Genomic DNA, 16363 nt, shown 5'->3' on the forward strand with positions numbered 1-16363 from the left:
TGTAGCAATATCCAACCTTATTAAAGCAAAAGACCTTGAACTGTTTTGTACAAAGTTCCAGCTTAATGTTGTATTCAAAAAGATTTGTCTGTGTCACTTCCACTTTTGTCAAATGCATTTAGTAGATGAGTTGGGGAGAAAACAGCAGACAAATATATTTGGGCATAATTTATAAAAGGAAAAAAAAAAGAAATCTGTGATGCAGCAGTTTTGTGTGAGGTCCCTGCCCCCCTCTGGCAGAAGGAGCTCATTGCGCTGTAACCTGACGTGAGAGGAGCCACATCACGCCAGCTCCTGACAGCTGCTAGCTGAACACGAGCACACAGAGAGGTATTTCCCCAAGGAGACTGAGGAGAGAAAGACAAAGAGTGAATGCCGAGATGGAAGAAGTTCAAATATGAACAGAAGTAACTACATGTGGGACGTTTCCATGCATTTGTTGATTGATTTGAAGCCAGTTTATCTTGCAGTCTGAATATAAGACTGGGCTATGAAGACTTTTTATCCAGATTTTCATATTCAAGCCTATAGCTCTTTACATTTGCATACTGTAGATGTCTTGGTCACACTTCACTTGTTTCATCATGTAATGGTTTTAGCTGGACACTGTTTGCTGCATTTTGTTTGTATTGTAACTGGTTCTTTTGCAATCAGTGAATATATTCACTTCCTATCTTCACTGAGAAGTCTCCTGAGGGATCAGTGAAAGGCAGACAAGTTGACCTAATCATTCTTGTTGTTTGTTCTGAACGGGTTTAACAAGGAAGAATCCCTCCAGAGGGTTATATCACACTTCTGAGATCAATTGCTGGGATCCAGTTAATTGTATGAGCTCAATGTAATATGATTTGGAGCTGATGTGGTAAAGAGAGCACATCCTTAAGAGTTCGTCAGCCTATCCTACTACCTCAGCCACCGCTACCTTGCTTGTTCTCCATCTCTGATCTCTGCGAATTGTGGCTTTATTCATCAAACACATCCCCTCTTCCTCCTCCAAAGCTTTTGCATATTGATCTTTTACAACTGGCCTCCAATACTCGACCAAAGAGTGGCATGCTGCAATCAGCTGTGTGAGCTGCATCACAAATGAGGTTGGGGAGAGAGAGATGGAGAGACAGAGGTAAAGAGGCTGCGTGCATGAGTACATTGAGGGAGGGAGAGAGAGAGAGGGAGTAGGGAGGTGTGTGACGGGAGGGTGGAAAATGGGGGAGATGGTGTGCATTGGAAAAGGAGGAGGAGGAGGAGGAGGAGGAGGAGGAGGAGGAGGGGTGTAGTGCTGCAGTGGAGAGAAGTGAGAGGAGACTGCAGTCTCTGCTTATGGGAGAGATCAGACTATGCTACCACAGCTCTGAGTAACTGTAGCCAAACAGTTACTTATATTGGATGGGCCACCTCGCGAGGGGGAATACCACATCTGACCGGTGAGTTTTGTTTTAGAGATCGTGGAAGATTATTTATGTGACATGAATATAATCAAAAACTAAAAGATCTTAGAGGATCTTTTCTGCATTTTCAAACTAAGTGAGCCATTATAAACTATCATACTGTGACTGCATTCTCTGCACCTGAATATCCTTGTGTATCAGGATGTCACAGAGGCTTCTCTTTGTGGCTGAGTGATGCTGGCCAGTGATGAGCTGCAGAAATCAAAGGCAGATAAGGGCTGAGTGCTAATGGAACAGAGGTAAACACTCTGCTAAAACAAGAAGGGGGAGGGGGGGGGGACACGGACATATTTTGGTGTATTTGTATTCAGTCGTTATCCTGATCACTGCTCGTTTGAACAGAAAACATATGCTAAGTTATGGAAGTTAGAGTGTTGAGTTATTCCTGCATTGGATCAGTGGATTAGGGGAAAGGTTATGAAGCACGGAGTTAATGTAGTTTATGTGTCACAGACTGTCTTTGCCTTAAATTTGTGTCTGTTGCAGTTTCTGACATGTTTTGTCTAGGGTGATACGCTGAGAAGTCTGTATAATGATTTCTGGGGCAGTTATATTTTTGGGAGGGACCCCTTTTGCAGCTAAAATTTTAATCATAATCATCATCGCAGAGAGGTAGCAGTGTGCGTTCATTTCATGCCCACGCCAACCGCTCCGGCAATGACTTGACAATGGCCTTGAGCCAATTGGTTATTTGATTGGCTGGTCACTCAGACTATAGGTAGGTTGTGGGCAATTCTGGATAGCTGATAGACACTATCAGGATTGCTTAGCAACAATGATCGGCTGGCCTTCAGCACACGGGCCTCCACTGTATGCGAATGGTGTGCATTTGACCACAAATCTCATCAGTTAAGACGAGGGAAACGTTAAAAAACACATACTGGAATGCAATTTTTATTGATCTGTAGCCTGTGAGTCAATGAAGATAAGGTTACATTATGATTGTGTTTGCCAGACATTGATAGAGAAGTCTGCCGGTTCACTTTCATGTGGTGATGCTTTGCCTCAGTTGAAATGACACAAATCCTCGCTACAGCAAAAGACTCACAGTATATCTTTCTAATTTGACACATGAACTGTGTGTGTGTGTCTGTGAAACCCTGGGATCCGTTGTTGTCCTGCTCATTTAAACAGGGGATAGACATTGTCTTTTAAAGTGTGACAGATCTTTTCTCTTTCAGTGCTCTCTGAGGGTGATAAAACCTCTGGATAGCTCTGAACATTTGAGAGCAATGATAATAACAGAGTGTCTTTTTTTATTTGATGTTTCGTTTTTTTTTATTTTATAAACCTACATGTACTCCCACACAGTACTTGCTTTACAGCCTTAGCAGTGACATTAAACTAACTGATGAATCTTTTAAGGAATAAGAGAGAGAATCACGTAACATTTGCTCTGCTTGCTAGAAGATTTATTAATTTCATTACCTTTTCTGTTAAAACACTTTTGTCCAACAGATTCTTCACCTTGAAGGAAAAGCAAAAACAAACACTGAGATTATAGCTGCAGAACAAGTGGATGGTCGTAAAGTTGCCAATTATTCTGTAGCATTATGTTGAGCTGGTGGGGGGCATGAGAGCATAAAGGCAGCGTCCAAATCATGTTGTTCAGACTGGAAAAAATACCAATCTAAGAGTTTTACTGCAGTAAAAAATGGTTGCTGTTAGCATATAAACTGCTGAACTGCTTGTGCTCTCAGCATCCCTATTAGTGAAATTGCTGTCTACTTTAAGTAATCTAATAAATGACAAAAAAGAAAGAATTGTCTTTCTCTGCACCATATCGTGATTTAATCCTAAGTGAATTGATGCTACAGTTGTCAAAATCTCCCCTGTTTTCTGCAATACACAGCAAACCTAATTTTGGACCAGAGCATCAACACCTCAATTGCTAATAGTGTGCTGGTGTCACTCCTCATCATGCAAAGAGCAGACTGAGAATAAATAATATAATGCTCGCTTGAGCCTGAGAGGTAAATTGATTTTGTTGGCTGTTTGTGGTGGATTGAATTACCAGAGAATAGAAAGCTGATGAATTGCGAGGAGGACGCTTGTTTTAATAGTCTCTCATTGTGGTGAGAATGACAGTCTTATGATAACAGTTTAGTTTATTCCTCTTATTGGACTATAATAAGGATTACAGTAGTGTTAGCATAATGAATGACCAGCCATATGTTACTTATTGATTTCTTTTGATAAATTGTAAATAGTTGGTAGATATTAATACAAATAAGTCAATGCAAACTCATTAATTTTCCATACCTGCTTGTTCTTATTTACAGTCATGAAGGGGTAATAACTTGTCAACATGCATCCGGTGGAATGCAGGTTTCTTGTCCACCACCGGATTAAAACAGACAAAAAAAAGACCCCCAAATCCACCTAACATGCGTATCTTTGGACTGTGGAAGAAAAAAAGCAGAGGGAGGACCCAGATTCAACCAAGTGGCAACTACCACGGCTTGAGGCTGAAGCCAATGCGGAAGTCCTTTAAAGTGCCATGCCAAAAATACCTGGCTCCAATTGACTCCCATTCAAAAAGCATCAACTTCTCTCTAGAAATACTGAGTAAATAGTTTTTTTCAACAAGTCATTATTGTCTCAATTGCTAAATTCAGACCCTCTAATGGGTGTGATGATGGACATTTTGGAAATTATTGCTCCGTTAATAAGATTTAAAGACTTACAGTAGCTTTGATGTCTGTCATGTGGGTGTTGAGTGACAGCTGTGATTGACAGTTGGCTCACCTGCTGCTCTCCCCCAGTTCCGGGACTCGCACTTGATTTTGATTATTGTTGCAATGTTTAAGTAAGTTTAATGTTACTTGCTAACGATACCTGCTGTATTAGTTAGTTAATGTTAGCCCAAGTATGCACTGCTCGGTGTTCCCAGTAAGATAGTGTGAAAGGCAACACCGGCACTCCTTATTTGGAAGGTCCTGGCTCCAAACAGAAAAGATGGCACCGACCATAAGCAGCAACTTTGGCCTTCAAACCGGCTCAAATGCCTACCAATGGATGATGTCACACCTCGTTACGTCCACCTTTATATACAGTCTATGGATTCAACCTGAAGATTTCACAGCGTTAACAGTGGAGCCACCATCTACCTGTAGAGATCTCCCTGCTTCCCCACCTGTCGGAGAGAACTCCTTTAATTCTGTGATAGCTCAGTCAGGACACATCTTTAACTCTGGGTCTCATTCACCTCAGGCAGTTAATTGTGTTCAGAGGGGGAAGGATAATCACCTCAGCTTCTGCTCATTCCTCACACAGACAGTAAATTCACACATCATCTTTATAAACGGACGTGTTTGGTTTCAATTTTAATGCTTTTATATCCCGTGGGATATCTCTATTGAGAATGTGTGCTCATTCGCAGCTCTGATTTCTGTATAATCCTTCACTAAAAATGCGTATTGTAGATTGTGATGACTCTCAAACTGTTTACATCTTGATTTCATCATCTTCCAGACAATTGTTTCAGCACTACGTTTATCCTTGGAGTCTCTAATTTGTTCATCAGTTTGGTCCTTTCCCAGTGGATCACAAGAAACTGGATAATGGTACTGACTGATATGTTACCAAACTGTGTTTAAATTTCAGTAAATTTTAGTAACAGTAATCCTTAGGTGAAAGTTTATTTAACATGCAACACTGGCATCATTGCCATCATTTCTTTTTGTTCTTTCATGAACAAATCTCATTACTGAAGTTGTGACACTTCAGTCATTTCATGTTGCTTATCCTTGCTTTCTGTTTGATCTCTGTGTGTTTTAGGGACGCTGCGCCTAGTCTTTGACAATGAAATTCAACTTATTCAGAAGGCCACAGGCTGTGGCAGCCGCAGAGCCCACCGGTGCCACCACCGTGACCATGGCTCCCACCCCGGCGATCATCTCCACCGCGGCGGACACCTCCAGCTCCAACAACACAGAGATCAGCAAGAATGACATGTTTGAAGAAATCAAGAGCAAATTCTTGAATGAAATTGATAAAATCCCACGTAAGTAACTCATAGAAAACACTCTCTGAGTCAAAATGCTCTTTATATGATAAAATGTGTTGTAAGAAATACAGAAGTTCCAACTCGGTCTCAATTTTCCCTCTGTTTTGAAAACCACAGTGCCTCCGTGGGCTCTGATTGCCATCGCTGTGGTGGCTGCTTTGCTCATCCTTACCTGCTGCTTCTGTATAATCAAAAAATGCTGCTGTAAGAAGAAGAAGAACAAGAAAGGGAAGAAGGGCAAGGATGGCTTCAACATGAAGAACATGCAGGGTGGCGAGGTATGATGCTTCGTGCTTTCTACAAGCTGAAAAGTCAGGGTAACAAAATGTTTCGGATGATGTTTTTTTTTCCCTCTTTGCTACCTTCAATTTATTATTCAAGATGCTATTATTATTTATGACATTTGTTGCTGAATTTATTCATTTAAAGATGTCTCTAGCTAACTGAATTTGATCTTTTACCTGCAGCTCTTGTAGCCCAGGCTGTAGAGGACACAAGGAGAGCGCTCTTCCCCTCCATTTATTTGATGTTGTTGTTGTGGTGGTTTAAATGTGTGACGTATTCCATTGTGGCCTGTGGTGAAAAATGACACACTTATTACGGGGTAGTGAGAAATAATGGGTACTGGGAAGTGGAAAGTTTTTTTTTTGACAAGTCCCAAGCACAAAGAGCTGCATATCATAATTAAAGAAAATGGATGAAGGCATGAGGACCACAGATGTATTGGGAGATTTCAGAGGCAAAATACAGTAAATCAGAGGATAAATGTTAGAAAAGCCAGTGATTAATTTGAAGCCTAATCAACTGACATCACCACAGATTGCCCCGCACTCCAGTGACAGTTAATTAAAGCAATCAATTATTAGTGTCCACAATGTGAATAATTGTCCCAGGCTGTGCTGCCGAAAACAAGTGTGTCATTTCTCATCATAATTGTGGTGGTGGTGGTGTTGACTGCCTTTCTTTTGTAGTGCGTTTGGTGTCTTGTGAGTTGAATCTCTTCCTCTCTCTGCTCTCCTCCTTTTTTTTCCCGCTTTGTGTCTGTCTTTATGTGTGCCTCGTGTTTCTTGACTGTGGTGGACTCCTGCGCTACGGTAGGTGGATAGTTCACGCTGATGCTCTCTGGCCCCCTGGGGCGGAGGGGGGTTTCATGGAATGAAAGTCGTAGCTTCCTTGGCATTTTTGTTTACTTTTTAGTCCCCCACCCCAACTTTTTATTTATTTATTGATTTGTTATGACAGCTTGAGAATGTAATAATGGAAAGCTATGATGTGCTCCATAAACCCCAGAGAGGAGAGTCTAACCATCTAACACATTGTTCGTGGGACAATGTAACTGTAACTCACGCCAATATGGAAAGTATTGGATTAAGAGATGATATGCAAGACAATTTTAACACTATTAATCTATGCATGTGATGAAGGGCATGGTTGGTTGGTTGGGAGACATGGAAATGGTGATGATAAAACTGCATGAAATAGAAAAATACTCGCAAATCTGTCTTTCTGATTGTAATACTCAAGGAGGAGTTAGGATGTGGAGACACTGGATGGCCCAGAAAGAGTAATAATGCTTCAAACTCAAGGTCACCTCTGCAATGAGGCTTTAATTTAACTACAGTAATAACACTGAAGCAATAAGACTCTATATTATTCAAATAGCTGGCTGTGCCCTTTAATCCTGAACCATTATTATAATAATGCTGAACTGAAAAGAGAGGCATTTTTTGTGATGCCACATACATTTAGAGGTGGGTCAGTGCAGATAAAAACTTTGGGACTATATCTAGAAATATTAAAGTTTTGAGTGTAGGGTTTCATAAAATAAAACAAATTACAATCCAGCTAAAAGTCAATAAAGTATGAGGTCTTTTGAAAGCCATCTCCTTGCCCTGAATATTATGTCTTTGCCCTTATCATTTAATATGCATTGGCGTTAGCTGTTGTGAGCTAGTTCCTCAGGGTTTTTTATATAAACATGTATCGTTAATGCTTTATTTTACAAGTCCTTTAATTTTATACTAATTTCCTAAAAGTTTTCTAATTAATTTGCAGGTATTTAATGGTTAATTTTACAGAAAGGGTGGTGCAATTTGGAACAAATTATGAGAAGAAAAATGTAAAAAAGTGTTACGTTGGTTTAATTGGTAAGTAGCCACTCATTATATTTGAGTTGATATTTGTTAATTTGCAAAAAATCTTAATAAATTACACTCTTAACAATCATTTAACAGACAGAAAATACTTAGTTTTCAGTGTGTAGTTTTGTGTATAGAAAGATGTATTAGAGTATTAGGTTTCAGTAACACTTTATTTTACAGATCCCCTTATTTTCCTACTAATTTCCTGGAATTTTCAGATTTTACCTAAAAGTATCTGTGGTGTAATTGTTAATTTTTAGGACATCTCTTTGAAAGGGTTTTATTTAAATATAGGAAATGCACTCAAGAAAGAATCTACTGCAATATGCTAATATGTAGTTTGACAGAAAACTACACATAGAAAACTAAATATTTTCTGTCAGAGAATTGTGAAGAATTCAGTTTATTAAGTTTTTTTGCAAATTATCCCAAATATAATGGATGGGCACTTACCAACTAAACCAACTTTCTTATACTTTTTTTTTACCAAATTGCAACCTTTCTGTAAAATTAACCATGAAATACATGCAAATTACTGCGATAATGCATGAATAATGAAAGACCTGTAAAATAAACTGTTAACCATATCTCCTTGTTCATTTGGTGAAATCAAATCCTTACAAATGAGCCTTTTGATAAACAAGACAACAACATAATATTTGATTTTATTGGAAAATGTTTGCATTTATTACCCCTCTTAGTGGAACTAGCATGCAATGCCTCCACTGACACTGGCTGTCACTCTACTGCACTGGCATGTCGAAGGAATTGCCCAATGATCCAAAAACACTGAGAAGACAAGGTGTGCAGAGTTTTTTAAAAAATGTGTGAATATGTGAATTTTGTGATAAATTCCTGGTTATTATCATCAGGTGCTGTGCAGGTAAGCAGTAACCGAAACATGTATCTCCCACGTAAAAACTCCTGAAGCTCCAGTGTCTGTGGCATGCTGGCTGTTGTGGGGAGCCCAATGTTCTGATTCACAGTCCACTGATTGTTAACGCTGTGGTTTCTTTTGTTACCTTCACATCACAGAAACTCCAGGATGACGATGACGACGAGGGAGAGACCGGACTGACGGAGGAGGAGAAAGAGGAAGAAGAGAAAGAACAAGAGAAACTTGGGAAGCTGCAATACTCCATAGATTATGACTTTGAGAATACAAAGGTCTGTTTTTTTCAAGCTTAAGCTTAAGCTCATTAGTCTCTGTATTAAAAAAACATTAAAATATTACGAAGAAGCCAGTCAGCTTGGTATGGAGATCAAATTGCCATATGATGGTGATCATATGGATATTAATCTTCATATGATTACATGGAGATATCATAGTTACTTGCTTTCACAAACCAAAATGAACATTTATATCCCATTCGTCAGGAACAATAGCATTTACAAGGCTTTTGCGGACTACAAAACACAAGATGTAATTTATTTTCTTTCTCCAAATGACTGTACAACAACATGTGCAAACTTCTTACAGCTATAAGCACTGGTTATTAGTAATAGAGGAATTATGTGCATACTCCTATGAGGGGACATCTCCAACAATATAACCACAATCAGCAAGAAACAACAAAGCTGTTTGCTCTAAAAGATGTATGCACAATCACACATTATTTATACAGGCTAAAACATGAGTTTCTTCTCATCATCTAAAGAATAAACACATAGCTGAAGGTTTTCAGACAGACTCAATTGCATATAAATATCATAATTAATTGCATACTAACACAGTGCTATTGTGGTATGTTGCTGAAATGCTTAGACTGCTAATAGCCCAATAGGTGGCACTAGCACACAGGCTACAGACCTCAATTGATAAGAGTGAATAAGAGTGAATTTTTTTTTGCTGTATCAAAGTGAAGTAGTTAAGACAACAACTAAGTGGTCATGCTCCCCGGAATATATATAAAATGATGTATATAACCTTTTGCAATATAACAATGACTAAAACATTAGATGGATCATATAACGAGAAATATATGTTTTGAAGACAACAACCCACATTATCAAAACAAAGGTAACTTACAGCTACGAACAGGTAACTCAATGATGTAAGAGAGGTTTGCCAGATTGAGGAATCCTGTTGTGCTCCATGGGTTGTTCAAGGAGCAGCAAACAGCAGGCAATGCCAGCAGAAAAGCTGGTTTATCTTTATGCTTCCCATTAGCCATTCCATTCTAGCATAGTTCCCATCACAAAAAGACCTAGCTTTTCCCATAGCTCTCCCCTGAGTCAGGTCCAGCTACAGGGTAGGCCTTCCGTTCTGTTTTATCTTCAGTTGCAGCTCAAAAGCAAGCTTAGTAAGCTTAGTAAAGTCATTTTTTAAAGAGAAACTCAAAGTCCCCATCTCCATCCATTCTGCAAACTTGCTAACTGGTCCTGCCGGCTACTCAGTGCATGAAGTAGTAAACTACCCGATGATAGTGTTTGATTGGTGAGAAGCCAGGTTCAACCTGACCTCCCTTGTTTGTTTGTTTTTAACAATGAATTGACCATTCAATGTTGAGCTTGGCCAAGCCTGGCCTCATTCTGATTGGCTAAAACATTTACTTTTTGTCTCTAAGGGAAGCCAGGCAAAGCTGGCCTCCTTTGAGCGATCACAAGACAGAGCAGAGGACATAAACTACACATTGTAATGCACACAGCAGAGGGGTGCTTTTTTGCTTGCTACATCAGATAAAGAAGGGATTGGCAAAAATAAGTAAAGGACATATCTGTGGAAATAATAATTTTCATGTTCTTTATTAGAATATATTTTGTGGGGAGGCCAGGCTTCCTTTGGCCTCTGAGAAAAACCCCCTCCGGTTTTCAGAAGTTATCACACTGTGACCACTATGTGAAATCGAAGAAAACCTTCTGACATTCAATTCATCTCCAGTCAGGCAAGATGTTTGTGGTGATTGATTTGCTTTAGTTGTCAAGTGATGTTATATAACCAATTTTGCAGCTCTGACTCTGCAGCGGTGACCCCGACACAAATGAGCAATCTTATAAATATTGGATTTTCACCCTATAAAATTCTGTCTTCACTGCTTCTGTCCCCTACACCCTGCCCTCTCCTCTGCACACAGCTCACAGTTGGTATCCTTCAAGCTGCGGACCTCATGTCCATGGACTCAGGAGGAACCTCCGATCCTTACGTTAAGGTCCTGCTCCTACCTGACAAGAAGAAGAAGTATGACACTAAAGTTCACAAGAAAACACTGAACCCTGTCTTCAATGAGACGTTTGTATTCAAGGTTAGTCTCTCAGCCTTGTATGTCCGTGATAAAATATATCTACAGTTACAGAATTTGGTGCAGAAGAGGTGTAAACCTCGCTTTACAGCCTGCAATACTTCAATATGTATCCATGCTGCTGTAAACAAAAAGAGAGACGTAGAGCAAACATTTATGGATGATGGTGAGAAAGTGTAATAATAAGACTAAAGTGCAATAGGGCTGTGTCTTGTCAGGTTTCACAGGATATGTGTACTCACTGGCCTGTGCAGTCTACATGCTGCTCTTTTTTCTGTCCTGGCTAATAAAGCCCACAGAGACTTTACAAGTGGCTCTGGGTCATGCTGGAAGCTCTGCCTGTCTGCAAATTTGCAGCAGCTAAAAAAACTGACTGTCTGTGAATGTTCCCTCCCAGACAGAACTGAAGAGATGTCCACTGCCACGTTTATTGTTTTCGCTTTCCAGGTTTATTTGAGATTTCTTCCATTTTCAACTTGAAAGCCTTTTTTTCAGTTCCACATGTCTAGACTGGGTATCTACAAAGGATGGTAGCATGCAGAGTAGTTCTCATCTTCATTTAATAATGTTTCAGTCAGCTGGAGCATGTTGTCTAATATTCCTAAGCATGTTTTAATTAGTGTTTAATCTCCTCACCTGGTTTTCCTACACGCATGGAAGCGGAGGGTGAGGGGAGGGTATTCAGTTGGTTGTAATCTGCAACCTCACTACTAGATGCCACTAAATCCTCCACACTGCACCTTTAAACCAGAGGAAAAAGGCATGTAATTAAATTTATGTTCTTTAAATACAAATGACTTGTCTTTTTTCCTCAGGTACAAGGTATCTTTTGTCAAATTCAAATGCAAATTCAATTTCAAATTCATTTCAACTTATTTAGTTTATCTTGTTAGCTTCGAATATTTTTTTATTCAATGGTTTCTTGTGGTAGCTGGGAAGTTAATTAAGCTTCTCTAGTCAATCTGACTTACTTGTCATTGCACTTTTTAAGAAAACAAGGGCAAGCAAATAAGGGAAAGTGTACATGTGGTGAAAAATCGTTTTGAACATATCAAATTCCTAAAAAAAAAAGTTCTTTAACTGTCAATTACTTTTACATCTTCTCATTATTTAAAATTCTTTGATTCCATTCAATAGTCATATCATCCCATTGAAAAATAAATTCAAATTTATAAAATGTGTTTGTTGATCAGGTACCCTACGAAGAGCTCGGTGGAAAGACACTGGTGATGTCTGTTTATGACTACGACCGATTTTCCAAACATGACGTCATTGGAGAGGTGAAGATTCCCATGAACACCATCGACCTTGGGCGGCCGATTGAGGAGTGGCGGGATCTAGAGAGCGCTGATCAAGAGGAGGTGCTGTTAAGAATCAAACTGATCAAATTATACTGTGAAAGATGAATAAGATAACTGATTGATATGCAGCTGTCAAAATAGATATTTTATATAACTGTGCAAATATTCAATCATCTGAATTCATTTCTATTTTATTTTTGATGGGCTGAAATGTGTCTTGGTTGTCTTCTGTGAGCTTATAAATTTGAGTCTGAGATGTCTGAAATTTTTCATAGAAAATATAATAGATTTTTCACATTTTCTTCTATTAACTATGGTGTTTTTGTCTTTAAAGCAGTAGTTCAGTAAATATGTTTATTTGCCAAAAAAAGTCCAATAAAACCACAAATTTCCCTTTTTACACTGGTTTTTGTACAGATTAAGCAAACAAGAAACAACATATCAAGTAGTGAGCTTTAGAGTTGTAGGTTGATAGATTTTGTTACGTTTGGACAGAGCCAGTTTAGCTGTTCCCCCACCCTATTTATTCTAATCTTTATGCTGAACTAAGCTAAATGGCTTCTGACTTTAACTTCATATTTACTGTGAAATCATGACAGCCTTATTGATCTCATCTAACTCTGGGCAATAAAGCGCATATGCATATTTCCCAAAATGCCAAACTATTTTGAAAAACTTTTTTGAGCAAAAACCATCTTATTGATTGCCAAAATCTTGGAACTAAGAATCTAAATAGGACTGTGAAATTCCAAGAACACAGACAATATTGCCTCAAGGACAAGAAGACCTCAATTTCAGCCCACGGGAAAAAATGCAAGACACACAGCAGACAGTAGCTGAGAGCATTTTGCACCAGGCAATCATATTCTAAATTGAGCAGTTTGCTGGTATTGTCTGATGAGCATGTGTGCCTGTCATTTCTGTCTCTTCTCTCCGTGCTGACTGCTCAGCCTGAGAAACTCGGAGACATCTGCATCTCCCTCCGTTATGTCCCCACTGCCGGGAAACTCACCGTCTGCATCCTGGAGGCAAAGAACCTGAAGAAGATGGATGCCTGTGGATTATCTGGTAGAGAAATGCAGTCATCAACTCAAAGTTACAATGTTGGAATTAGAATTTACACTGCAGCACTTTGATTTAGATTGCTGCTGTTTGGGAACACACAAGGCTTCAATTTGTGTCTCTACAATTGCATCTATGACTATGAATTTCTACTTTTATGATCACTGCAGTCATGACACAATGCTAAGGTACAAGGTGGTCAATTGCATCAACTATAGAGAAAGGAGGGCTCACCACACTTAGGTCCAATGCAAATATTTGATGTTAAAGTCAGTTTTTTAGTCACTAGATCTTCATTAGGGCAACATTTTTTGACAAAGGAAATCCCACAACATATGATGACATCTAATAAAAATAAGCCTGTGCTTTGTCATGAAAGTACACCTCAGAAAAGCAGTTTACAACTGTAATTCCCTAGGTCCAAATACATAGAAAAGTCCACACATATGACATAACACAAAAAATCTAATGACAGACATATATTTTAGTGGAAAAAATGTAAGGAAATATTGTATAAACATCAGGAAAGCTAATAACGACAAGAAAATAACTTGCCTTTACGGACTCCATTGCTGATCATATTGTTGCTCTTTGCAGATCCCTATGTAAAGATCCAGCTGCTCCAGGGGGGTAAACGTTTGAAGAAGAAGAAGACTACAGTGAAGAAAAACACCCTAAACCCATACTATAATGAATCCTTCAGCTTTGAAATCCCTCTGGAACAGATGCAGGTACAGTGCAAGTCAAATCAATGCTTTAGGACTAGGATTATCTACTTCTACAGTAGATAATCTTCTACAGTAGATAATCATATTTAGCTGAGTTGTTTTTCTCTCTTAAAAATGTGTTTCAAATGAATCTGCACTTATCTGTTAATGATGTGATGACTTTGTAAATTACAAATTCTCTCTTGTGCCTTTCTTAGAAAATCTTGGTGGCGGTCACAGTGTTTGATTATGACAAGATTGGTAAGAACGACGCCATTGGAAAGATCTTCGTGGGTAGCAAGGCAACTGGTTTAGGTCTGAAGCATTGGTCTGACATGCTGGCTAATCCACGCCGCCCCATCGCCCAGTGGCATCCATTGCAGCCAGAGGAGGATATCGATGGTCAGCTGGCATCCTTGAATGCAAAGAAGTAACGTGCTCGACCAACCAGCTAATGCACTAACTCAGAAACCCAACCCCACCCCTACTTTGCATGAGACCCATGACTTAACACATGACTACTCGTCATGAAACCTGTGCAGCAAAAAAGAGACATCGTAGAATATCCGCTCATTCATGGTTAAGTCCAAAAAAACTCTTTTAAGCATCACATTTCACACGTTAGTGAATGCGGAGAAGAGTGGCATTGAGTTATCGGGTGACTGGTTCATGAATGATCGACTTTTGGTCTTTCTTTGATTTGAAGAAAACTTAGAAACTGATTCTTAGGGTGCTGACTTTGAATGAAAGTCTTGGTGAAGACAATGCTGGAATAAAGCTTTAGTTTAGTTTATAGAGCATGCTTTACTTACCTCCCCACTGCTCTGCATACATCATGCCCAGTATTGTATCTTGCTAATAAGTGTGCTATAACTTGCAATAGAAAGTACTGTAGTATTGGGTTATTTCCTGTTTAAGTCTATCAATACAAAAAGATTTAAATGACAATGAGAGAGGTCAAGGTCACTGAATGCAGTGGCCCATGTTGCAATATGTTTTCAAGAAATATCTGTATAAATGATTCATTTTATCAGCTCACATTTGAGAAGGAGAAACATACAGTACAGAAGCATACAGTATGGCAGGGATGACACAGTTGTCTGATGTTTGTTGCTTGTTTTGTGTTGCCATGAAGGCACATCTATGCATTTAGTTCAACACACATTTGTGTCTTCGGACAGATCTAACGTAGGACAGGAATACAAGGGTGCCTTTCCTGATATGACACTTTGAGAAATATAGTAGGCTTCATCTTTTGTTTTATTTATAGGAGGGGGACTTTGTGCTGAGTGAATATCATTCAAAAGTAGTCAGGGACATTGTGAATGTGCCATCTGAAATCTGTCTTGGGTTGTGTTGACCACTTGGATGTAAAACCTTACTTATCCATGAAGTAAGGTTGCTCGAAGGCTTACAAATGATGTTCAAAACAATTATGACTATGCTTCTTTTGAATTTTGCTGTTGCTTCATAAAACAGTGCCATCTCACTAATTTTATTTTATATCTTTCCTTGACTAATTTTGTGGTTTATCCAACACAGCACACTTCAAAACTTTAATTGTTTCTGGTGAAATAACATGAGGATTCCAGTCAGAGATGACATTTTTTTATAGAGAATTGGATTTGAACTGTAAGATGTAGCTGCACTTTTTAAGATAATGTGAATTCAAGTAAAAAAAAGCAGGTTTGTAAAATCTAAATACAGCAAGTGCTACATCAAACATATTATACAATATACAAATCCAGGACCATTTGCTTGAACCAAATAGAGCTGCAGAGTCGAGCATGTATCATGCCTCGCAGTACTTCATGTTGTTTGGAAATGCTCACTCATCAGCCAGCTTCCTCAACCTGGAGCCAAAGTACTGCAACATGGTGGTGTTACAACTTCATCACAGACATACTGTGTTAGTGTGATGTGCAGAGGTATGAAAGCAAAAAAGGATAAGCAAAAGAATTTGAATTGTGAAGTTTAATCACTGCTTAATGTTGAAATTTTAATACTCCGAATTCACAGCACTGTAATATTTCTATTTTTGAAAACCATCTCTCTGAATTTATGTGGTTTATATCATTCTTTGAGATTTCTGTGACGTAATTTCAAGCTGTGCAATTGCAAAAATTGATTGTGCTAAAAGAATTTTATTTCAGGGTTTACAAATTCAGGCAGAAATTTCAAGTGTCCAATATTTCAAAAACTATTTTCAGGTTACTCAGATTCAATCAATCAGTCAATTTTTGATATAAAAATTCAAGTCAAGGCCATTCAAACACCAAAATTCAAAATGAAAAATTCAAACTTGAAAATTCTGGCAATGTTATGTCAATCATATAATCCAAAGCTAAATTCAAATGTGAGACCGATGAGAGACACTTCAATCTTCAATCAGTATTTGTCAAAATGAAAAAAAAATGCACAACTTGAAATCACGTACTAGAAATGTCAAAGATAGGAAT

The 16363-nt window shown here is 38.7% G+C and overlaps 1 protein-coding gene across 2 annotated transcripts; it reads left to right on the forward strand.

Moving 5' to 3' along the window:
• The first annotated feature begins 1403 nt into the window (after positions 1-1403).
• Positions 1404-15397, forward strand: LOC121894152 (synaptotagmin-2). Of its 2 annotated transcripts, XM_042406539.1 has the most exons (10): positions 1404-1421; positions 1587-1684; positions 5226-5451; positions 5572-5732; positions 8631-8762; positions 10670-10837; positions 12028-12195; positions 13086-13203; positions 13795-13928; positions 14123-15397. In XM_042406539.1, exons 3-10 carry the CDS (start codon positions 5250-5252, stop codon positions 14336-14338), a joined length of 1299 nt encoding a protein of 432 aa, XP_042262473.1. In that variant the 5' UTR covers positions 1404-1421; positions 1587-1684; positions 5226-5249; the 3' UTR covers positions 14339-15397. The 2 variants fall into 2 exon arrangements, with proteins under 2 accessions (XP_042262473.1, XP_042262474.1); XM_042406540.1 differs by lacking the exons at positions 1404-1421; positions 1587-1684 and adding an exon at positions 4941-5011.
• The last annotated feature ends 966 nt before the right edge of the window (positions 15398-16363 follow it).

Source organism: Thunnus maccoyii, chromosome 3, assembly GCF_910596095.1.
Source record: "Thunnus maccoyii chromosome 3, fThuMac1.1, whole genome shotgun sequence".
Taxonomy (NCBI): Eukaryota; Metazoa; Chordata; class Actinopteri; order Scombriformes; family Scombridae; genus Thunnus; species Thunnus maccoyii.